Here is a 25,503-nt window from a genome sequence, read left to right on the forward strand (position 1 = left end):
TGCATTGTTAACTGTGCTTTGTGGAAGGGGAGGGTCAGACCAAGCGCTGTATAGTAAGTTTGGCTGTAAGTGGTTCTAATTACTCAGCTCTTTACAGTTTTCATGATCCTGTTTGTGCCCTTCAGTTGCTTGTTCTAAAGCTCTCACTTCTGTACATCCTCTGCAGTAAAGGAAATCCTAGGTAATGTTGCCATAGATGAACCACATATTGTGTAGGGCCCACTTAACCGGGAATTGAGACCTGATGAAGACAGATAGGGAAGCCTGATTTGTCCTCCCTTGCACATATGTCCATGCCAGCCATTGGTGTGTGTGTGTGAGTGAGTGGGTGAGAGAGAGAGAGAGAAAGAGAGAGAGAATATGATTGTGTGTGTGTGTGTATATATGGTTACAAAACATGGGTTATATTCAGATGATGTCTTTTTCAGGGACTTGAAATTTATGTGATAAAGTAACATTGTTGCTCACAGTAGAGATGTTCATTTCCCCCCTATTTCTCTGTTGTATCTGTCCAAGCATATTTTGCCATTTTTGTAATTTTTCAAGAGACCATGACCATTGGTTAACAAACCATCTTCTGTGCATGGCCTAAGCCTAGAATGACACAGTTTCATAGAATGGGCCAGTTTGCACACTACGGCGAATTGTGAATTAATTAACCACAATTTGCCATGCACAAATGGGTGAGGACACTGCCTCTTGCACATTACTCAATTCCACTTTCTGTAAACAACCTACGATCAGCCTGTTTGTAGGATGTCAGCATGGTGTGTGAACCCAGAGTGCTGGGTTGTTTAGGAGCTATATAACCCAAAGGTTAACTTTACAACAAACCATGGGTTAACTGCTGGGTTATTTAGCTAATGGTGCAAACTGGGTCAAAGTAATGGAAACTCCTCTTACAGAAGTCCAACAGAAAAGAATTAGCAGTTATCAGAGGGAGAGTATGTGTGATTCAGCTCGCATGCAACAGCTGACTGTGGGATAACGAATCCATAGTTAGCTGTATCATGCTGCCTTGAGTGAGCAGGTTGCACTTCCACTTTCTTTCTGGATCATCAAACATCCCATGGTTTGTTCTTGGGTTAAAACTCTGGGTTGTTTCCCCTCAACAATCTAGAGTATTGGGTTCACTTGTCATGGCAACAACTCAGGAATGACTTATTCCTTGGTTGTTTGGTGATCCTGAAAGAAATAAGAAGTGGCGGGCATGCAGGAGGCAGCTCGCTTCAGCGCAGCTATGGCTATGTGCTGTTCAGCACAAAGTTAGCCATCATGTGCAACTTGTGTGTGTGTGTGCGCACATGTGTCTGCATCTGAAATCTTGATATTGGGACATTTGTAACCTTATCCTCCATGGTTTGCACCTATTTTTTTTATCCACCGCTTATAGTGTGGGAAACACTGGTTAACCTCTACTGCGTTTGAAGAAAGTTTCTGCCTGCTGTTCTGCATTGACTTGCTTGCTCATCCTCCTGCAATCTATTCTTTGCCATCCTTCTTGAAGATGCTGCCTGCCACAAACTCTTAATAGCATTTGCCAAGGGGAAAGAGTGCCCAGGGTGGGTGGAAAAGGGAAATTGAGATGGGACCTTGAAATGATGAGTAGTGGCAATAGTTCTGGGGTGTTATTTATTGATTTATTTAAGAAATTTCTTACCCGCTTTTCATTATAAAATAATCCCAAAGTTGTGTACAAGCAATAAAACACAGTAATGCAATATTGACAAAAACATAATCAAAGAGGGGAGAACAGTGAAAGACAAATAACAGTTTACACAATGTAGCAAAATTAAATCGAGGAAAAATTAATAAAAAGCCTGGGTAAACAAGGTCTTTAGCTGTTACCAAAAGCTTGTAAGACCTGGCACCACCCATATATGAAGGAAGGAGCCCTGCAGTCAGGGTGCCTATATCAAAAACGCTCTCTCTTGGGTTGCCACATACCTAATTCAAGGCAAAGATTAAGTTTGATTTGTTGAAGGGACAAATTAATGATATTCATGTTCTGCAAAGGACATCAAAGCATATGATTAGTGCCACTTTTGCTTAACAGTCCTGCTATAGCAAAAGTAGTAGTAGTGTTGGCTGAAAAACAACGCTTCCTGTCATTTCTTTTAAAATTGTGCTGGCATATCTCATGCTTCCTTGCATGTACATGTACCCATGCTCTAGAAATAAGCAGCTGGTTGAAAGAAAAGGAGAAAACTGTTCTGGAAGTTGGTTGAATATTCTACAACATAGCAACGGAGTCTACCTACTTTTATCCCGTCTGAGTGTGCACAAATGAAAAGTATTTTTTTTTAATTCAAGAATTATCTAACATGCTCAAAAATAGGTATGGGGAAATTGTTTATTTCAATGGTGGTGAAATCCGCTTCCCCATGGCCAAGTCCTCATCTAACTTCTACAGTAGTGGATTAGGGAACTGCTGCTCTTGTCTGGCCATAGAGATGCCAGTGTTTCCATTATGATGCTCCCACACAGTCCACTGATAGTACACTGCTGTGGAGTGATCATAGCTTTTGTGTGGGAATGGGTCCAGTCCCATTCTTCTTTGCAGTATTGAATGGGATGAGAGAAGAGCCATGACAAGAATTATCTTTCTGTGTATGTGCATGTTAGGTAAATGATTTTAGCTTCTGAAATAGTCCTGGCAGAATTTCTTGAACTGGATGAACCATTTTCCTTTGGAACAGTCCTGCTCATCTTTTCTTTCCTCCTTGCTTGCATTATTTTTTTTTTGCTTTGAATTCTTCCTTTTGTTTCCCCAGTTTTGCCCTCAAAAGCAGGAACACACCAACAACCAACAAGAAATGTTATCTGATTTTTTAAAAAATACAATGGATGTAAAACTTACGTGTTGTTGAAACTAGTCTATTTGAAGAATATACATTTTCATAAGGTCTTAAAAGCTGCATTTAAAGCAGGCAAAGGAACTTAGCTCATTTATTCCCAAATCTGTTAAAATTAAGCAGTCATTTATTTGCATCCTTATCACTTAACTGGGTTGACTTATTTGGTGACAGCAACTGATCTTGATGAAGAAAGATTCATCTGTTGATATTTCTGGTACTATTTAACATGATGGGGATTCATGTATCCTATGTTTCATAGATAGATGTTGCTAAATGTTATGTCTGCCCACTTCAGTAGAATTTTTTCCCCAGTAGTCTATTGACTGCTTCAACACATGCCCAATTCACAATACTATCTCAATTTTGCAGTTCAACATAGGTTCCAACTATTTTCAGATGACCTAACAATTATAATTGTGTTGAGTTGTTCACAGGAGCAACTAATCATATGAAAATCCACTGAAGACCAACTATTGTTGACTTTAATGTAAAAATGGTCCTGTGAACCTTCTATTTGAAGAAATCAAATATTAACATAAACTAAATGTGCTGCTGTTTTAGAGCTTGTTGCAGTACGAATTTGAGAACATGTTTCCCAGTAAGAAAAGTAAACTCAGAAAAGAATATAACTATTCCTGTTGAAATTGGTCCTGTCAAGCGTGAATATTAGGTCATTTAGTAATAGGAAACAAGAAAAAAGGTAATACAGGTTGCTTAGATGCAACTTGCTGTTATAACAGCATAAAAAAAGCAAGTCTAAACCAGAATGATGGTTTCAATAACTGGTTTCTAATGGTAGATATTACTGATTTCTCTGTATAGTAGGATTTATAGGACTCGGTTTTCCAGGGAAGCACCCTTTAGCTGATAAAGCAGGATACATTTCCTTTCCCAAGTCAATGGTGACATTCATTTCAGGTGTAAATTGATATCAGCTTGCTTGCACATTGAGATCTGCATTTGAAGCCCTACTGACAGGACTGTCTATAAGAAAACTAGGCTAGTGGGTGCAAGGAAGAGGGCATTTTCAGCAGTGGTCCCACATTTGTGGAATGTTGTGCTAATTGAGCTATGTTAGGTCCCATCACTGCAGACCTTGTATTGAATGGTTTCTCCTAAAAGGATTTTATTAGATTGCTGGAATATGATGTGATTTTAGTTATATATATTTATTATATTGTAGTGTTTTTGATGGTGCATGTCCCATTGGTGGAAGGACTCTCGTTTTGATATTGTTATGCCTCCTTGATATTGTTATGCCTTCTTAATATGATTTCATCATCCCATTCTCATGACATAATTGTGAGTGAATATTGTGAGTAGGGGAGGGGAGGATTATGGGGGCAGGCCCTGACGTATGCATATTCACATGGATGTCTGTGCAAACAGTTGTATGAGCTTAGAGTTATTTTGGCGTGATTGGGAACCATGCTTTTTCAGTTGTATATCCATGCAGACATTCAAATGAACATAAATCTATAGTTCCCTTCCCTTTTACATTCACTCACTGCAGTTGTGTTGAGAGAATGGAGAAATCCAAATTGACTCCAGTCTTATTTCCATGTGTTTAGTCCTAAAATCTCAACCCAGATAGCAAATGTTTTGTTCTGGCTATGAGAGAATACAAGTAGCTCTCTGTATAAAAAGTAATGGGATAAATCTGACATTGCACAAGCACATGTGTGCTACCCCCTCCAGCCACTACACGCCCCTTAAATCTGCTTTGAAGGGTCCCCCAATCGTTTGAAAAAGGTTTGGGGGGCACACTGGGGTCTGCAGGGTGAAGGGAGAATTCACACCACTAGTGGTGCATGTTCCACTGGTAGAAGGATACCGTTACATACAATCCTATGATTTTCTTAGTTACTAGGTTTAAAAATTCTTAAATGTAGTTTTGGTAATGTAGCATTAGGCGTTAGGCATATAAAATTTGTGCTGTGCAGATTTGTAGCAAACTTCTTTCCCTCAGCTCTTGGATTTCAGGTGGCCGCGGTTGGTATTTCAGTTCAGTCTCCTGCATCAGTTGGTATGTTGTGGTGTTCTTGTTATCTTTCTTTAATGCAGAAAAGCTAAGGCGTAGTCTTCCAAACCTGTCCAGGACATCTAACATCCAAGTTGAGTCTGTGAAAAACAGTAGAAGTGACTCAAACTTTCAAGTGCCAAATGGAGGGATACCTCGTATTCAACCTCAACCCTCATCCAGTAAGTATCTTTACAGTGATGCTGTAAACACAGCTTCTGAAAGTTGGATGAGAACAGTAGCTGTATGCTTACAGTTTCATGGTAAAGGGATTAGATGTTTCTTGTGGATAATGCTAACTTCACCAAATCTGATGCATGTTAAGTGAATGAGATCATTTCTAAGTACACACTTAATGATGAAGTATATGTACATTGCTGGCCCGAGTTACTTCTCATTATTGATGTGTTCCTGTCAGGATTTTGCCATGTACGCTTGAATAGTGTACATGGCACTATTCTCTTAATTATTCCATAAACATTGGATTTTCAAGCGTTAATTTTTTATTATTAACTATCTTACTTTCATTATCATACAATATCCTTAAGCAAGGAATTGTAAAGTATGTAAAAAAAAAAAATGGAAAGAGACCCAATTTTTTCCGCTCTGGTAATTCCCCTGAAAAGATGAGAATTTAAAAATGCTGACACCACAATTTAAATTTACCTGCTTAATTATATTCCAGACTGAAAAATGTAAGGACTATGATTTTAAAAAGAAGGAACCTGGGTTTTCATATTGCTAATTTCACTTTTCAGTATTTACCAATTGGAAAATAATTGGATCAGTTACATATATAAACATTTAAGAGTCACACACTTTTATAGCCATAAGCATGTCACCTGAATGAGAGGTGCTTAAAAATCACTTTAAAACAATATATTTATGTAGAAATCTTTGCACTTTGTAAAATATTCATAGCAGGCAAATGTATTTGGGGGAGGTGGGAATTAGCACTCTTTTTCCCAAGTGACGGATTGTATGTGATTATCTATGATGCAATGAGCTGAGCACAATAATATGGCTATGGGATAAAATAATAATAGTTAGCCCTTGCTGTTTTGCTAGTAGTAAGCATGGTAAGAACTAAGGATTTTTTGTATAAGCTTGTACACATCCAACTTACCAAAGAATCAGCCTCTCATTAAGGGAATTTGTTTACAGGGAGACCCAATGGAGTCAAAACATGGAGATCTGACTTTTCAGTTTCTGGTTATAATTTCCTTGTTTGTAAATATGAGTCCATTTCTCATCTGTAAATAAATATAAAATGTCCGTGTATTTTAGGACTAAGAGGGGGTTTTTAAATGTGGAAGGAAAACAAATTAACAAATACGTTGTTTGGAAGGTTAGAGCCAAACTACTCATGAGATTAACCCATTGGGAGTTTCTTTCCCAGTGCAAATAGCAACTTTGCGGGTGGGGAGCTTTTTGTTGGACTTGGGAGTTGGGAGATGGGTAGGGTTAAACTCTCCCTTAGTGCGTCCCAGTCTTGATAGGGGGCTTCAGCACCTGCTATTTGCAGTGAAACAAAAATACATGCAGTGGTAAACCATGTGTTTAATGCCATGTGTAGTTTGGCCCTTATGATATATAGAATCCTGCCACTTGGGGTTTTCCTATATTTGTACTTTAACCTTTTGGTGTTTTACTGGATTTTCCTTTGCAAAAGACTACTATATACATGTAGTGGTCCTCTCACTCTCTCCTGAGACTGCTGCTCTGCATGAGCTTACCTTGGCAAGGTTGCTTTGAATTCTGCCTTTTCAGGAGCTGCAACACCTAACATATGGATATTAGTAAAAATAATATGTTGGAAATGTAACAGGGTACTTTAAGCTAATATAAATGTAAATATATTTCATTCACACTTACAGAGAAGTATCAAGGAAAATAATTTCCAAACTTGGAGCTGCATGTTGATGCTTTCAGTGGTTTAGCTTCTTTTTTTATTATTCAGGCATTGATTATTTAATTTGTTTATTGTTTAATAGATTTATGTATCAGTGATTATATTAAAATATCTCTAAGCAGTTTAGACAGTGACTGTGTTTGCACATAACACTAAGCTATGGTTTGTTTTAGCCATGGTTTGTTGAGCAAGTCAGGATAATTCCCACAGAAGAGCAAGAAAGTGCAGCTTGTTTCATCCAATCATGGTTTGTTTTCTCCTCATCTCTTCTGCTAGTATTCAGCTGATATCCAGAAAACATTTATGGCTCTTGTGGAGTGGCATAACATCACCACATCAGCAGCTGCAGAAACAGAGTAGAGAACTCTCCTTGGAGATATTTGGTCATTCTCTGCATACTCCAAACCAAACAAATCCCGCCTTTTAGTTATGGTTCCAGAATGTCTTAATACTTCCTAGAAGCCCAGTGGAAGAATATATGTCTATAGCTATGTCTATAGCTATATTCACTGCAAGACCCCTATCTAGCGCTCCATTGGCTTTTCATGACATTTATTTGCAGGCCCAAAAGGTTACTAGTTGAAGGTGAAAGGATATGTTAATACTTAACCCATGCACCCTCAGCCGCTAGGTACTGGCTCAGAAAAAAACATCCATTACGTCTCATTTAGTTATCAGTACCTCTCAATCTCCAGACAACCGTAATAAGGGAGATGTTTCTTTATTATTACCCAAAGTTAATCTAGCAAATATAGATAGTTTGCAAATTGGCATTGAACTCCTCAGTTGTAAGCCATGTAAAATATACTCTTTACACAGAGTGTTTGTGCTTGCTGAAACTACCCTCTGCTGAAAACCTTAACTTCCAGCAATGTGTTGAGCAACTTCCAATTTAACTTTAGATATTCAAAAGTTCCAAAAAAAACCACAGGCAAGTTCTCTGTGCAAAGCTGCTGTGGAGCTCGGCAACCAGGCTTGAAAAGGTGGGCTTATCTTTGTAAACCGCCCAAAGAGCTTTGGCTATGAGGTGGTGTATAAATGTAGATGATGATGATGATGATGATGATGATGATGATGATGATGGAGGAAGTGAGTGGAAAAGTAGCTTCTTGTCAGGTAGTAGAGGTCAGTTCTAGAAAAGTGCAATCGGGAGTCACTTAGCAATAGGAGCAGTCTTTCTTCCTAGCTGCTTCCTGGTCTGTCTTCCTAGCTGTAGCTAATTGAGCAGCTAGGGTGTGGCACTGAAACAAACAAATGTTAAGCTAGGATCAAGGGTTCAAATGTAATGACAAGCCATGGCATACGGTTCACAGATCATATGCAACATGGGGGGTTAGGCCCATCTGGGGTTATTAGCTATAGGAGACAAAAATAGAACCTCCACATTCACAGGCAATAAACATCTGCTTACCGGGTTCTTGGAGAAAAACGGCAGTCATCTAAACCATGCTATGCTTTTAAAATGAGTTTCTTGGATGCTTCTGTCTTGTCATTCTCAGAGACAATTACCATGATGGACCTTTAATGTGGCAGCAAGGCAATTCTTCCTTTTGTAAATGCTTGATTGCATTTTCACATTACTTGTAAGAGAAGGTTCTGGTTAGCATACTTATGGCTGCTCGTGCAATACTAAAGTGTAGAGTGGATTTAGCAATGTATTAATTGTAACTGGTTATGGTCTGTACTATATTTTATACCTAAACTTTATTTTTGTTAATTGAGAAGTTATATGGACAATAGAGCTCACTCTATTGATTTCACTCTGTTGCTTTTGATTTAGGTATTTAAATATCTTTTACTACGGAAAAGCGTCAAGATTTTATTTCAGTCTACAGAAGAATGTGTGGTTTTTTTTTTTAGTAAGCGATGCTTTAGTGGTACGAAACTAATAGAGCAAATCACTATGCATATTTACTCAAAAGCAAAACCCATTCAGTTCAGTGGGACTTATTCCCAGATAAATTGTATAGTGTTGCAGCTTAAGGCTGAAATCAGTGGGATTTATGACAGAAAAAGGGATTAGAATTGTCCTGGAAGAAAAAGTAGACACGTCCATTTATGCAGAATAAAGTGAAATGCATTTTCCCCTTTAATTCTTGCTTAAAGGAAAGTAGAGAAAAATCAAGGACAAGTAATAGCTATGTGCTATATATTAACATTTTTGCAATTCCTAAGACATAGCAGTGGTATATCCAGTTCTCAGTGTAGTATTGCTAGGCGAGACATAAATCCAGGGAAATGTAGGGCAGATTCTACGTCTGAGACCTAGTTCAGACTTAAAACTTAATCCAGGTTTAAGAGGCAGGATGAGGGAACATGTGACTCAACACATATATGAAACGGTTTGCTTACCCTCCTTTTCTGGAGTTTTAGTGTTTCTGACTTTTGCCAACGTGAGTGAAAATGAAACTGTACATGCTCCTAAAATAGTGTAGAGAATCTGGTTTTTAATCAGGATTCTCATCATGCATTTAGGCCTGGTTTAGCAGTAGTCACATGCAACGCCAAGCAGCTAAGAGAGCAGTGAGAGAATTTGCATGTAGGAGAGAAGGGGAAGGCTTGTCCAAGCCTGTGGACTGCTCCATGGTCCTTACGCAGAAGTCACTTCTGTTAGAACTGGATCTGTGGATGGCAATTAAAATGGGCCATGCTGTGTTGAATTATCAGCTAGCTGTACTTGAATGCTTTTCAGGCTTTGATTTGCCTATATGACCCTTAAACACACACTCTCTCTTCGGCAGGCAGTAGATTGCAGGGCCCCTTAAGACACTGCAGTTTGTTTTGGATGGATTTTTGCCATGTCTGCCTAGATTAGAGAGACCGGAATTATTCAGTTTTATAAACTGGCTCCCTACAATGCTAGATTATTTGAGTGAAACTATATTTGGTGTGAAGAAATAGTGACATCATGTAGGAAATTGAAAAGCTAGCGGTCTTGTGTATTTTTTAATTATATGTTGTTTTGAAAGACAGATTTTCTTTAACATTTGAAGGAAGAAGTTACCTTCCAGAGTTGACTATTTGAAATGAAACTTTATGTCAAGTGTGGGATGAAATGTGACAGTTGTATTTTTATTTTAACCTTGCACTGATGTGGCTGTGGCATGTTTGGCTGGTGGTTTGTTTTCACTTCTGGTGTGAGAATTATTTTTGCTTCCTTAGGCTTTGGCCTGCAGAAGCTCCTTGCCTGCTAAAACACTTAACGCATATTGTTCTACAAAATTTCTGACACTTTGCGGTACTTCGTGTGGTGAGCATCACTTCTTTAAAACAAAAACACTTCACTGCTGCTACTACTACTGGATGGAGCCATAACAGCTTTTGAAAACTATTCTGCTTTTCATTAGCTTTTTTGCTTCTTGATGCTTCATGGGCAGATCCTGCCCTAAAGTCTTAAGTGAATTTTGAATTATAGTTCAAAGTCCTTATCTTCTCTCTTTAGACAGATATAATGTGTCTTTGTTTCAACAGCTCTGCAAAGGCAGAAAAAATTGCCCCGTGTTGCCTTCAAAAACAAACAGCTACTTCCTACTCCAGCTACCAAAGGAGGTAATTAGCTTATAGCCTCTTAATGAACTCCAGCTAAACACAGAACATTTTCCTCTTGTGTTTTAAAAAAAACTTCTGCAATTGAAATAATGCACCTGGAAGCTACCAAGAAGTGTATTTATTGGGTAATATAATGTCGCACATTCTGCTGTATAGGACTTTACTATATTCTTCAGATATTGGTTGTTGAGCCCTTCCCTCATTTTTCTTATGGAGGAAAACCTTGGAATTTAGAAAGCTGTTATCTTAACATTCGTTAAAAGCGTTGCTGTAGGCTAGCATAAAAGTCCATTTTCTTTTTAATTTATAAAATAATCACCATCATGTCTGAACTTTATCACCTTATGCTCTTCTTTAGAAGCAGACTTGAATTGTGTTTATTAAGTTGGAGCACAATAATTTACTTGGTGAATTCTAAGACAACCAGTAAATTAATTCTGATTCCTCATTCTCTTTATTTCAAGGTAACTGGTTAGGCATATTTAGTACAGTTCTAAGGCTGCCTAACACTCATTCATTTTTTATAGAAACTTTGCTTAGTTGTACACTGATTTGAGACAGCTGGACAAAATTCTTCAAGTCTGGAGATCTTGGATACTTTTCAGAAATTGACTTCTCTTGGTTGAGGGATGAAGCTGTTGGTATAAGCATTAACCAATATTGAACTTCAAAATTACAGGTTTTATGTAAAATATGCAATCACTTAAAGCATTTATTTCAGACTCAAGTTCATAGTACCATACCATACATCTTTATGGCGATCCATAGATCAATGAAAAAACAAGAATCAAACATGAAACATCAGACAGTTAGAGCTATTGTCAAATTTCATCTAATACACAGAGATCTCTAATCCTGGCTGCCACTGTAAGAAATTTAGCATAGTATATAATTTCAAAATGTAGCTTGCATTTCTTCCTGTCAAAATGCTTACAAGAACAAAGTGTTCCTTAAAATGTCTTATTGAGCACTGAGAGATAAACATGTGTACAATGCACTTTCAAGGATTTTGGCATAGTTTTAAGTAAGTTCAGTATCTGTGAAATTGGTTGCAGATTCACAGTTGCTTAACTGACTTGTTCAAGAGTACGTGCCTCAGCAAGAGGCTGATTATTTTCTGACTTTCAACCATGCTCCCTTCAGACTTCTTACAGTATATGATGATATTTTGTCCTTAAGGACAGAATTATGGAACAAGATGTTAAATTTGATATTTTCAGAATTATATGTACAGGCTTTCAGAGATAAGTACTTAAGTATCATCTAGTTGCTACAGGCTACATCGTTCAGGGAAATTTCAGTAGGGGAAATGCCTGCCTGTATTATTGGAAGGCATACTATTTCCCAAATGGTGACTGGTCCCAGGATGTATATCACAAAGAAGTAAGCCTATAGTTCTCATTTTAGGACCAAGGAGTAAGAAGAATTTTGCCACGCATCAGGCACAAATTTGTGATAAAATAGTCAGTTGGAAAACACATTTTATCTCCTCACATAAGAATTCTCTTAAGAATTTGAGAAAAGGCTTGGTACTGGGTCTTAATTTTAGTGTGGACACTATTACATTTTATCTTTAAGAAGATTTATTTTAATTTCATAATAGAATCAAATTACCTATGTTTACTAGAGATCACCAAGCATTAATTCCTTATGTGTATAGGTTGATTAAGCAGTTGTTCCAATTATGGAAGATATGCCTCAGTTGATGTAGTTCAAAGGCTACTACAACCATAGTGTCATCATGATTCTGTTTTAACAAATCTCTACTTCAAATAGGATAATGACTTGTTCAAGGCAGCTATCAAGACTCTTTAGTTTAAAGGGAATAATTTATTTACTTTTGCTTAAATAATGCCAGCATGAAGTGTTTGGTTTATTACTGATAAATATTTTGAATTAAGTGAGGGTATTTGTGAAAATTCCATCATGAGTCTGGAACTGGAAGAAGCATGGATGTTTTGTAGATCATCAGCAAGGAATTGCGGTTTTCTTTTTAAGGTTCACAGTGCACATGGTTTCAGACCAAAGAAATGGTACAAAAGGTTTAAGAAATCAGCCATTGACATTCTGTGCCTCATATTTTATGAGTAGTCCGCTTCTTCAGATGATATAGCGAAGGATAAAAATGTCAGTATATAGTATTGCTAAGGGGACGTTCCGTTAGATTCTAGCTTCAGTTTCATCCACTTTTGCCATTACCTCTTAATCCCTTTGCATGGTGATGATGATGATGCTTTTCTAATATAAACTGAGTGTCTTGGGGGGGGGAATAAAACAATTAAAACAGTGCAGATAACAACAAAACAATTTACACAAAAGAGTTCAGATTATTAAAATCATTTTAGATATAATTTTAGAAACTTAGGAAACCCACCATCTCTGCTGAGACTACTTAGATAGTAAGGCTGTTATCAAGCTGATTTATATCTGTGATTTCAGTTGTGAATCACACTGGTGATTTTATATGAAAAACCATGTAGCAAGACAAAAACCACAGGTACAGTTCACAAAAAGCTTCAAATCTTGGCTCAGTGAGTGGCTCTTGGTTAGCAATACCAATCATATGGTGTGTGACTAGTAATCACACTGTTTTGTGCTCCGATTTTAGCCTTCTGTTCTCCCCAGCACACACACACACACAGAACAAACCTTAGATTTTCAGGATTCTTGCAAGACTTCCCTGACAGCCCCCAAAAGCTCAAAACTATTTTGCGCCCTATGCAATAATAGTTGGCTTACATTTCTTGTATCTATTATTATGTAGGTTTGATCTGGTTCTCAATTAAAACTTGATAGTCCTAATCAAATCATGTTTCGGGAGGATTCCTCATGTTCATGTCTCCATGCCTAAGTGTGTTAAGAGTTTCTATATGTGTAGTATGAAGTTCGTCAGTTCTGAATTGATGTGTACAGAGTATAATAGTTTGTGGAAAGAGTTCTCCAGAGGGTTTGCAGAGGGCATTCCAAGGTCCAGGAATGCCCTCTGTGAGACTCTGAGAATGAAAATGTACAATAAGAAAAGTTCCCATTTTCTAAATAGGTGCAAGGTCTTGAAGAAGCCCAATATCTCAGTTAGTGCTTTTCCTAGCTATTATCCTCCTTGTATTTTAGGATCGCAGCATGCTTTTAGATTGACACATGTTTTGTGATACACTCAGAACTATTCATGTTTATAAAGACTGAGTGGTTGGTCATTCATAAAGCATTGGCACATCTTTGTCCCATTTTCACAGTTCACTCAAAAAAATATTTGGGTCTGTTGAACTCTATGAAAGTCCAGTCCTATTTCCTTTAAAATTGTTAACGAATAGTTAACGTATTGCTATGGTTCTGCCGTTTTAACAGTGGCAGTCCTAGATCAACAGCACACTGATGCTTCTGTTGGCAAATGCCATACCTCTAGAAGGCTCTTGCATTGAAAAGGAATGTAGAAGTATTGACTTTGTTTTATGGAAATGTCCAGTTTGGGTTGCTTGGTATACTTCAGTCTGCATTTCCTTGCAAGAAGTTGTAGTCCCTTTTCCTCCATATATTGGGATGTTGCTTGCTGCTCAATACTGTGTGTGGTTTATCTTTACACGGATTTTGCCTATTGGTTTAGGATTGCTCAAGGTATTTTCTGTGCATTTGTTTTTTTCTTACTACACATGCATCCTTTTTTGGCCAAAAGTACCACCTGATTCTTGTATTGAGATCATTGGTGCTGAAAAGGGGCAACGTAGATATACAGAGGCTCTCTCTGGAAGTGTGGATGTTAGTAGATGTTTTCTGAACAAAAGGCTTCTGTATAGAATGGGATTAACTAGGCAGTCTATTAAGAATGACATCAGGCTGATCATGGTTTGGAGCTCAAACAAAGAAATCCTTTTTTGAGCCACATGCTTCTTCTTGTAAAGACCTTTTTGTTACAATGAAATTCACAGCTGTCTGCAATAAGTGGGCAGTGTGATGTGGTGGAAACTGAAGTATTGTACAAAGTCAGTTTGGATATGAAGCTTTCTTTGTAGATCTCTTCATCATTTGAATAGGAAGGACTAATCTATTTTTTCATTTCAGTTTAGAGGCTACATGTGAACCTATAGGAATGTAAAAAAAAAATTTTTTCATTGTTGGTTTTATTCATAAAGCTCATATATAAAAATTATTTCATAGTTCAGAAATTGTTCTGTGCTATGCTAGAACTCCATTTCTTACTTTATTATGCATTTCAAGAAATTTTAAAACCTGCAATTACATTTGAGAGTTCTCGTGGATTTCACTTCTATTGAATAGCAGGACTAGCCACTTTCTATTGCTTGTAACTGTATGACCTGGCTCCCCACTTTCTCCCTCCCTCCTTACTCATCAGCCATGGGGGCCTCCTGGAGGAGAGTCAGCTGAAATATTATGCAAAGTCCCAGCCCACTCTCCCAGGAGCCCCCTGTGGGTAGGGAAGAAGGCTCTTTCTCTCCTTCCCTTCTTCCCCAGCCACAAGGTCTATTGGAGGAAAGTTGGCTGAAATATCGTGAGATGCCCTGGCCGTTCGAATGGCCAGGACCTCTCATATATTTTGACCAACTGCGAGGGACCCCCACCCACCCCACCCCACCCCACAGCTGGGAAAGAAGGTAGAAGCAGCCAGCCAAGTTCAAGTATAGCAAATAGTCAAAGAAATGAATTTGGTTCATATATTACATTTTAATGTGTCACATGAAGATGGCTTGAATGATGTACACCTGTATAACAACATTTTCTGTAGCATTGTCTGAAGGATGGGATCCAATTAAGTTCTCAGGCTGACGAAATTGCTTCTGCCAATGGAATGAGTGGGGGCAATTTTCCTTCCTTCCTGCATCCCACTGATGCATCCTCAAAATCTGCTCTGGAGGGTTGGGGGGCACACTGGAGCAGATTTGGTGGGGTGGAAGGCGCTGCTGGGGGGAGAAGAGAAGTCCTGTCACACAAGGGAATTCTACATATGTGAAGTTAGATTTTGCCCAGTGAGACTGCATTCTTGACTTCCGTCCAAAACATCACCCACATTTTCTGATGTGATGCAAAGGGTCGTTCTTCGTGTTTGTGAACAGTATTGCAGAAGAGTATGTAACTGCAAAAATGAGCTGTATACTATTGTGCATGTAGCGGCTGTTAAAGAATCAACCAGGGTCAGATATAGAAGTAATTAGTTTTCTAAATGGGCCAGAAGAATTCCTTTTTTCAATAAAAATAACTGAAAACCTAACTTATATCAGCCACCAACCCAAAACTGGTTTGGTGTTGAAACTAGAGATGTAAAATTTCTGGAAATTTTGAAGCCATGGGGGAAAAAACAGATTTTTTTCGGGGGGGGGAATGGAAATGTTGGGGGAAATTGTGGGGGGAAATGCAATATTAGCACTTTTTACAGATTGGAAGTCATTTTATTATTCAAACAATTATTACAATTTGAATTTACTTTTTAATTTTTTTAAAAAAAATTGTAATGAATGGTGCTACAAGCTGCTGAACTGAAAGAAACACCTGAACTGTAAGGAACCTCTTTCGTTTTGCTAGTTTATGAGGAGCAGGCAAAAAACAATTTAAAAAAACCCAGAATAAACCATCAACATTAATAACAAAGAAAATTACGTCTCTGCTAGTCCTCCACAGTGTCAAGCAGACATAAAGCACTCATTCCCATAAAAAGAAATGAGAAAAAGGCGGGGACCAAGATTCAATGAATATGCAAGAAATTTAATCAGACTCATTTTCTGAGCTATAGTTATCATCAGTTTCAGTCTCTGCTTCAATGGCAGTGCATTTGAGAGTTGTAGTCTCAGTTTGCAGCCTAGGACTTGCTTGTCCTCGGTGCACAGAAATTGTAATAAACTGTACATAGTTTTTTGAAATCATTTGGAGAAGTAAATATCTTGGTGATCACCTTGTCTTAAACATTTTATTCATCATGCTAAAATAAAACATTCCATAATCCATTTTTTCTTCATTTTTTTCAATTTTTCAGGAAAAAAACAAAAAAGGCTTCGGGGGGAAACGGGGTGGTGGTGGAGAGAATGGGTTTTTTTCTATTTTTTTCAGGGGTTTTTGGGCCTTCACATATCTAGTTGAAACCGCTCAAACCAAAATAGGCACAAAACTATTTGTCATTATAACTGACAGACAATCATTTTTGTGCTGTCACACATCAAGTTGCTATTTACTTCCCGTAAAATGTTGTAAGCAGGTCACAGGCTAAATACTATTACTTTCTGAGTTCTTGCCCCTCTCAAAATAGATTTAACGTATCTGTGTAAATATGTAGTATATTGTAGTCACTTTTTAGTTTCTGTCTGTTTTTAAGCTGTAACTATTTAAATGCTTTGCCAATGAATGTGACTGTCTTGTTTTGATGATTTTCCAGTTCCTTCTCCCAGTAAATTCCGGTCCCCAGCAGCACCATCTCCTCTGGCTCTGAGACAGCCGGTAAAAGCATTTAGTAACCATGGACCTAGCTCTGCTGTTTCAGAAGCCATCCAGCTTCCACACAGCAGCTCTTCACCAGGGCCTTTAGCAGCTCCCAATTCAGTCTCTCCAAGCCCAGCCAGCAGCATCAACAGTGCTACGCTTACAAGACCTGCAGGGACAACAGGGATGAGGAGTGGTTTGCCAAGACCTAGTGCCTCTTCCAGTGGGGGCATACCAGTGCCTCGCAGCAAACTTGCACAGCCTGTTCGCAGGTGAGTCTGTCAGTTTCATTTGAAGTTTTCATATTGCAGAACAGTCTTTCATGGAAAATGCTTTCATGTCTTGAGCTCTAGAATGGAATGGTCAGAAGTTCCTTTTTCAAACTTCAGGGAAGAATACCTGTCATTATGTAGCCAAATTGGCATCACTCTTGTAGAAGAGAGAGCTATTGTTAGGGAGGAACCTTAAGTTTTGTAGAGGTACAATCTTAAGAAGAAAACCTGAGACAGGGCAGGGGAGACCCACAAAACAGCCCCATAAGGATTTAATGACACAGAATATTGAAAGTCTGAGAGGGGGGAAAAACTGACAATGAGGTAAAAAGGGAATAGAATGGATGGCTGGAAAGGGAAGAGGGCCAAAGAGACAGCATTGAGATAAAAGGGGTATAGAGAGAACTACCTTATTGTCTGGATGAGTAATTTCTTAGTTCACACTGAGAAGCTATTTTTAAATGTCTTGAAGGACAGAAGTGAGAGCTATCCATAGAAATCAATTGAGAAATCTAAGATTGTTATGTAGTAGGGATTGGCCACCACCTCCAACAATATGAACGGTTGCAAAAAGCTCAGTCTACTTAAACTGCTCTTTTGACCTCTTTCCAGGCCAAATAAAGTACATGGTTGCATTGAGATGCCTCATGCTGCATTGACTTGCATGCAAATTGGCTGCACGTTTCACAGTTCAGAAACTAAATAATTTTTGCATGTGAAGATTCAAGTTAGAGCAGAAAAACATGTCAACTTTTGTTTTTTTCTCAGGCAAGGCTCAGGTAACATACACATACACCAGGATACACTGCAACATTTTGTTGTGGGGTCCTACTTGTCCTTTCTCTTTCTGATGTTCAGGCATCAATGTCAGCTGTAACTAAATCAATATTACCAATGCACAATGGAAAAGGTATCAGTAGACTTGGGGAAACCCCAAGGTTTGCAAAAGTACAATAAATCTTAAGGGGAAAAAATGTTATGGGGAAATGCCTAAAATAGACCAATGGGAACTGAGCATGTTCAGTGAACATGGAATGCTGACTGATTGGAGGGGAAATAGAGAACCAAGTGGGAGAGGTAACGCAGTATCCTGGAGGAGGGCATTGCAGACTGAAAGCTCCATCCAACTGCACGCTCGTTACTGGGCACTCACGGAGTTTGCTCAGGTCCCTCACATGACGTCATCTGCCTCCCACCCCTTCTGGCCTTCCTTTCGCGACAATAAAACCCCTCGTTAAGTCCGATGTATTTTTAAACACGGAATTGCTGCTCTCTCCTGCTGTGTGCAGGAGAAGCAGCACCATTAGAACAGCAGACTCAATGGGCCTCATGCTCATTGAGTACTTCCTCTTTTGAAAAGAGGAAGTACTTGAGGAATGAAAACATGGGTGGAGAAGTGACAGTAGGGAGCGTGCATACTGACTGAACCAATGAAAATACCTCTGCGCTATGGCATTTTGTTGTAGAACTTATTTGTGCTAGCCTACAGACTTTTTAAAAAAGTATTGTTGAATTCAAGTTGAGGTTGTAAAGCTCAGTATATTAAGTTGTCTCAGACTCCCTTCTAAATTTTCTGCATTTAAAATTGGCATGAGTTACGAAAGCAAAGCTGCTCCCTGGTTTGCAAGCACTATTTTTTCACATTTTTGAGGGGGAGCTGCTGAACAGGGAAGTGACCAAATAACATTAACATGGCCATTCTTAATAAGAGCTTCATTTTATAAATTTGAACTGGAAGAAAAGATTTCACAAATGTCAAAATCTATTCTCTGCTGGTTCATAAAGTTTCTGGAAAGTTTTACAATATGCCATAACTGTTCAATCCTAACAATAGGCTACCACCAAATAATACATTTTACATCTGATAATCTGAAATTTCTCAGGTGTAAAAGGTAAATGATATACTTGGGTATTTTAGTCAATGCTTTTTATAGGACATCTTAATAAATAGTTACCAAGGCTTTTTTTTTCTTGCACAGCTGACTGAGAAGTTTGCTTTGTGGTAGACTAGGGTGTATTAAATCTCCTGAATCTGAAGGACAAAGAAGTACAGAATGCCTCTATGAGATTAAGAGCAGAAGCACCAAATAGGTTTCCATGATGGTTGCCTCATTGCAAAAAACAATTTATCAGAGGTCATATGCCAAGGGAAACACTTGTCATCAGGTTACCACAAACTCATTTACATTTGATGGTGGTTGATGCGGTGAAAAGTCTGGCAGGTTACCCTGGACAGTGATTTGGCCACATGAAACTTTCTAAGCATGCTGTGATTTAAAGCAGCTTCACTCTAAGGCTGTTTGGGGGGTTTATTGAGGGAGCTCCTGAATGGAGAATTTGCAGAATAATTCTTAGTACCTTTGACCCTCTAAGCCATGTTCAGTATTTAACATTTTCTGAGAGACACTGATTTACCATTAAAGTGACTTTGGCCTTCTTTTTCCAGTCCACAGAAAAACTGTGTATCATTTCTGCTGACATTTATTTATTTATTTATTTATTTTATTACATTTTTATACCGCCCAATAGCCGAAGCTCTCTGGGAGGTTCACAAAAATTAAAACCATCATAAAACAACCAACAATTTAAAAACACAAATACAAAATACAGTATAAAAAGCACAACCAGGATAAAACCACGCAGCAAAATTGATATAAGGTTAAAATACAGAGTTAAAACAGTATAATTTAAATTTAAGTTAAAATTAAGTGTTAAAATACTGAGTGAATAAAAAGGTCTTCAGCTGGCGACGAAAGGAGTACAGTGTAGGCGCCAGGCGGACCTCTCTGGGGAGCTCGTTCCACAACCGGGGTGCCACAGCAGAGAAAGCCCTCCTCCTAGTAGCCACCTGCCTCACTTCCTTTGGCAGGGGCTCATGGAGAAGGGCCCCTGTAGATGATCTTAAGGTCCGGGTAGGTACATATGGGAGGAGGCGTTCCTTCAAATAACCTGGCTCCAAACCGTTTAGGGCTTTAAATGTCAATACCAGCACTTTGAATCGGGCCCGGACCTGGACTGGCAGCCAATGAAGTTGTAAAAGGACTGGCGTAATGTGATCTCGCCAGCCAGTCCCTGTTAGTAAACGGGCTGCCCTGTTTTGTACCAGCTGCAGCTTCCGGACCATTTTCAAAGGCAGCCCCACGTATAACGCATTGCAGTAATCCAAACGAGAGGTTATCAGAGCATGGATAACTGTAGCTAGGCTATCACTGTCCAGATAAGGGTGCAGTTGGTATATCAGCCTAAGCTGATAAAAGGTGCTCTTTACCACTGAGTTCTCCTGTGCCTCAAGTGACAGTTCTGGATCCAAGAGCACCCCCAAATTACAGACCCGATCCTTTAGGGAGAGTGCAACCCTGTCCAGGACAGGACAAACATCACCTCGCCGGACAGATGAACCACCCGCTAACAGTACCTCCGTCTTGTCTGGATTGAGTCTCAGTTCGTTAGCCCTCATCCAGTCCATTACCGTGCCCAGGCACTGGTTCAGAACAGTCACTGCCTCACCTGGGTTTGATGAAAAGGAAAGGTAGAGCTGGGTATCATCCGCATATTGATGACACCTCAGTCCACATCTCCGGATAACCTCCCCCAGTGGCTTCATGTATATGTTAAACAGCATAGGGGTTAAAATAGAGCCCTGCGGAACCCCATGGCTTAGGAGCCACGGCACAGAGCAATAATCCCCCAGCACCACCTTCTGGAATCGGCCATCCAAGTAGGAGCGGAACCACTGCAACGCAGTACCTCCAACTCCCAGCTCAGACAACCTATCCAGAAGGATACCATGGTTGATGGTATCGAAGGCCGCTGAGAGGTCTAGGAGAACCAACAGGGTCGCACTCCCCCTGTCTCTCCCGACCAAGGCAGTTTCCGTTCCAAAACCAGGCCTGAAACCCGATTGAAATGGATCTAGATAATCCGTTTCATTCAAGAGTGCCTGGAGTTGTCCTGCAACCACCCGCTCAAGCACCTTGCCCAGGAAGGGGATATTAGCCACCGGCCTGTAGTTGTTAACATCCTCCGGGTCCAGATTAGGCTTCTTCAGGAGTGGTCTAATTACCGCCTCTTTTAAAGAGGCCGGCACCACTCCCTCTCTCAAGGAGGCGTTTACAACCTCCTGGACCCAGCCGGCGATCCCCTCCTTATTTGATGTAATGAGCCACGAGGGGCAAGGGTCAAGCACACAGGTGGTCGACCGGACTTGGCCAAGCACCTTGTCCACATCCTCGGGCCTCACTGAAACATATTATTGAACTGTGTTTTAATGAAATGATTGCTAGGATATTCAAAGTGAGAAATATCTCACAAGCATTCTGCCTATTTTTTAAAAAAATCTATGTATTTGGAGATAGTTGCTTCTAGTGGCATCTAGTATGTGGCATGATATGGGCTATATGCCACTATGCTGTACAATCTCTATGTTGTCTGCCTATCTGGCTGGCTAAAAGTCAGCAGGACTAATGGGTCATGGGGAAAATAAATGACTGAGCCTTGCTTTTCATCTCTTGCTGAATATAAGTGACTTAAACTAAGGGGATTGATGCTGCTATAATTAATTCCAGATAGATTGTGGTGCAGCTTAACTTACAAAGTATTTCATTATTTTCATTGGATACAATTCACGAGAAACGTCTAATGTGAAACTCCATGTTTTATGCCATTCTGGTCCTAGTAGAACATGCTTTTTGTGTGAGCTTGTGTTGTTGCATTGTCAGGACTGATTTTAATGTTAAGTTAAGAGAAAAGGTTTGCAGCAGTTTTTTCAGAAAGAAGTTGCCTTTCTGAAGAAAAGAAAAGATCAGGCCATGCTTATAAAAACTTCCTTGCTTGATCAGGCATAGGTCTACCTAGTTAAGGATCCTATTTTCAACAGAGTCCAGCCATATCCATCTGAAATACTAAAACTGCTTAGATGTTATTTAATAATCTGAGGCGTGTTGTTAATTCTTATATGTTATTCTTACATTGTGAATAACATCTCAAAATAGTTGGTGTTGATATGTTCAACAAAATAATTGTAATGTTAAAGAAACATTTTGTATGTGTATATTTTGTTATGGTTGAAGACTTTCATGTGGATAAATTGTATTTTTTTTCCAGAACATTGCCAGCTCCCAAAACCTATAGCAACATGAAAGATGAAAGCTGGAAGGATGGCTGCTATTGAACAGCAAAGTTACATTGCTCAGCAGGTACTCCTTCACCAGGCTAAACGACAGATCAGTATGCAGACTGATCAGATAAGACTTGGGGGGGTTGTAAATCCCCAAACCTCTCTGTCCTTAATTAGCACAAGCTGGCAGAGATTATAAAACAGCACTTTAATGACATTAACATCAGATACTTGGTGATCACTCAAATCACTTTTATGTGATTTACTTCTCACCTCTGGCGCTCCCCCCTCCCTTTCCCCGGCTTCCTAAAATTGTCATAAAAGCTCACAGGGATACAATGGCCAACATTTGGGCAAATACCTAAAAAAAATGCCAAAGACATATACATTTGAAAAAGCAGCATGTAAAATTGTAAGCAAATATTTTCTAAAACATCATACATGACTTGATTGGATTTAAGGAACAAGGAATTTTTGGATATGTATTATTGGAAACGTTAACATTATTAATCAAAGCAAAAAAAAAAAGATTTCAAAGTGCTACTTTGCTAGTGAGATTGTTTTAAACAATTGTGGAAGATTTGGATGGAGAAACTGTTGAGTCATGGTAGAACAATTGTCTCTGTACTCCCCCCTAAGGGAGTGGTAGGGAAGCTATGCCATTGTTTTATACCATTTAAACAGTCTGGAAGCAATAGGTTCCCCAAATATGGGTGGGATAGCTTACATCCTTTTATGTTGACATGACATATCTGGTTTGTGTTATTTTATTTTGATTGCCAAAGGGCTTAGTATCAGTTGTACAATCTTTCTAAATCTAGCAGTTCCTGGCTCAGGAATTGATGGCCTTTGCTATTGCAGCCACATTTTTAACACACAACTCACACTATTTTGAGAAGTCATTTTTTAGAACAAATTTCCTTGAAAAGGAAAGAGAGTATCCATTAATATATCACACCACAGTGCTTGCAGCCTGGAACTCAACTGAACATGCCTATAGATAACATGAAGAAAAGACAACTATGCACTTGTAACCTAGAGATTCTAAGGAAATGAGTTGTACTGTTGATACCAAATGATATATTCATGTGAGTAATGTTTTAATGAGGGAATCTTCTTTATCCTTTTAAAAAAACTGATTCACTTCCTAAATTTGTTTTTAATTGTAAATACTTCTACTGAAGTTATCGCCCATGTTAGTATCTTAACTATGTACTTTGCCTTACACCTGTATTTTGCATTGTTGGTAAAAGATTTGTTTTTAAAGCCTGCCACATATGTTTACAAGGTATTTAATTCCTCTAGTGGCTGTCAGAGTAACCAGTACTTATCATTTTTTTTGCCTATCCTTGTTGGCAGAGTACCCTGCCCAGCAGAAAACTGCTACTATTAACACCTAAAGCCCACCCAACCACCCCTTTTTAGTTTAGTGCTGCATTGGAAGACTGAAGATGTGTTATGTGAAGACAACGGGTTGTGGGAGCAGGACAATGACAAGAAAACACCTTTATAGGGGATGTGAGGGCAGTCTCTCAGTATAGCATGTGGCTGTAATTGTGCAGCACTTGCTAAGTATGTAATGAAACAAGAAGATGGTCAGGATACCTTTTTTTGTAATAACTGAAGAATTGAGCAGACTCTGTTGGAGTGTGTGGTAGGTTGCCTTTTAACCTCCTTTATGCCTGCCTCTTAAAATACGCTCTTCAATTCTTGCAACAAAGGGTAATTGATTTTGGAATTGCAGTCCTCAAATTTTTAGCTAGCCTTCATAGATGAGTGGATTAAAAGCCATGCAATTTTTACTTGAATTGGAAAAGTGAGCAAGGGTGGGATAGGACCAGATACTGGCTCCAACAGTTTCATCACCAAGAAGTAAGCTTTTATTCATTAAAAGAGGGCCCTTTCCTATGACCATGTTTTAAGTCATGGGATTCCTACTGTGGGAATCTTTAGGATGCTGATTTTTAAAGGCACAACGTGGGTTCTTTTATGCATGAATCAACTGCCAAGAAAGACATGCCATGCTGTGCCACTTTCTGATTCTCAGCAAAACCAGGTCTTAGAAATAGACATGTACGGAAATCTTTCCCACACTACATTTTTATACAGTGGAATACTTGAACTGCTGTGAATCACAAGTACAGTGTGGGAAGTGGCACTCCTTTTAATTGTAAATGTTACTGCTAAACATTTCCCCTGATCTTCACATTCAGTTCGATCAAAATTTACTGATCTGGTTCGTCTTCCTAAATCAGTGTAGCCAATAATCTGCAGAAAAATTGAGACAGGGGTTAAACAGAGCTGTGTTGTGCTGTAATTCTCTGCGCTTGAGCATTCTGTCAGCATGGGTTTCCCACAAATCCAGCAAAGACTCCTTCAGCCACAGCTCCTCGCAAGCCCGTACAGAAGCCCTTGTGAAAAGCCCTCCGCTTTTAGTCGCCTCAGTGGTAGCCAGCATTATATTTGCTCCCTCGACTGCGGCTTTTCCTTCGCAGCGGCCTCTGTATGGGCTTGCGAGGAGCTGTTGCCAGCTTTGTGGGAAACCCATACTGATGGAATCCAGTCAAGCACAGAGAAATACCTTTTACTAAGGTAAGAGACCAAACAGTCTAGTCTAACACATGCTATTTAAAATCTGAGGTACCTAAATATTTTAGGTAAATCTACCTAGCCTAATTTGTAAAACTTGGCTTTAACAAAGTAGATGTTGCAGTGTTCAGAAGTCAAGAAATTTCATTATTTTTGCTTTTATTAGGAAAAGATTTAATTTTGTCTTAGTCAAAAATTCAGATGTTGCCTTTTTTAACCAAGCTTCATCACCGTATTTTATAAACTACTATTTTTATCAGGCTCTGTTATTTAATCACTTTGAAGGTGTGTTAGGTTCTGGAAACATCCTGCTGCTACATCATAATAAACATCCTGCAAATACAAATTCCTGAAAGATGAAAACTGCCAGTTTACTTGAGGAAATTTTGTGCATTACCAGTTTATTTGATTACCAGGACATCCTAGGACTTTCTGTGTTTAGAGGTTTGGGTATATTAAAGAAGTGTGGAAACATGAATTTGATAAACTAGTGCCTATGATTTACTTAACTTATGTTTGATAATAGTTGTAAGGGTTTTATGAATGTGGATTATTTTTTTTGTGCCAACAGGTCGGAATTGTTGTATGTATGTAGGCAGAAAGAAAGGAGTTCTGCTTCCAAAGTTATTTAATTTTTTCCTCAGTGTTTGAATGTTTTTGTAAATGTTAATAAAAAAGTGTAAAAAAGAAAAAAAAAGAAAAATATAAATATTCTTACCACATTATTTGAGTCCTTTTTAAAAATAAAATATGTATGTAAAATGAAA

General features: G+C 38.8%; 1 protein-coding gene across 1 annotated transcript in view; it reads left to right on the forward strand.

Annotated features, from left to right (window-relative positions):
* Positions 1-25,503, forward strand: part of SLAIN2 (SLAIN motif family member 2) — a 41,881-nt gene extending 16,378 nt beyond the window's left edge. The window contains exons 6-9 of the mRNA XM_063135775.1: positions 4,923-5,060; positions 10,262-10,339; positions 16,716-17,031; positions 22,135-25,503. Coding sequence (XP_062991845.1) covers positions 4,923-5,060; positions 10,262-10,339; positions 16,716-17,031; positions 22,135-22,201 — 599 coding nt within the window. The 3' untranslated portion in view covers positions 22,202-25,503. The remainder of the gene's footprint in view (positions 1-4,922; positions 5,061-10,261; positions 10,340-16,715; positions 17,032-22,134) is intronic.

This window comes from Elgaria multicarinata, chromosome 10 (genome assembly GCF_023053635.1).
Source record: "Elgaria multicarinata webbii isolate HBS135686 ecotype San Diego chromosome 10, rElgMul1.1.pri, whole genome shotgun sequence".
In the NCBI taxonomy this organism is placed as follows: Eukaryota; Metazoa; Chordata; class Lepidosauria; order Squamata; family Anguidae; genus Elgaria; species Elgaria multicarinata.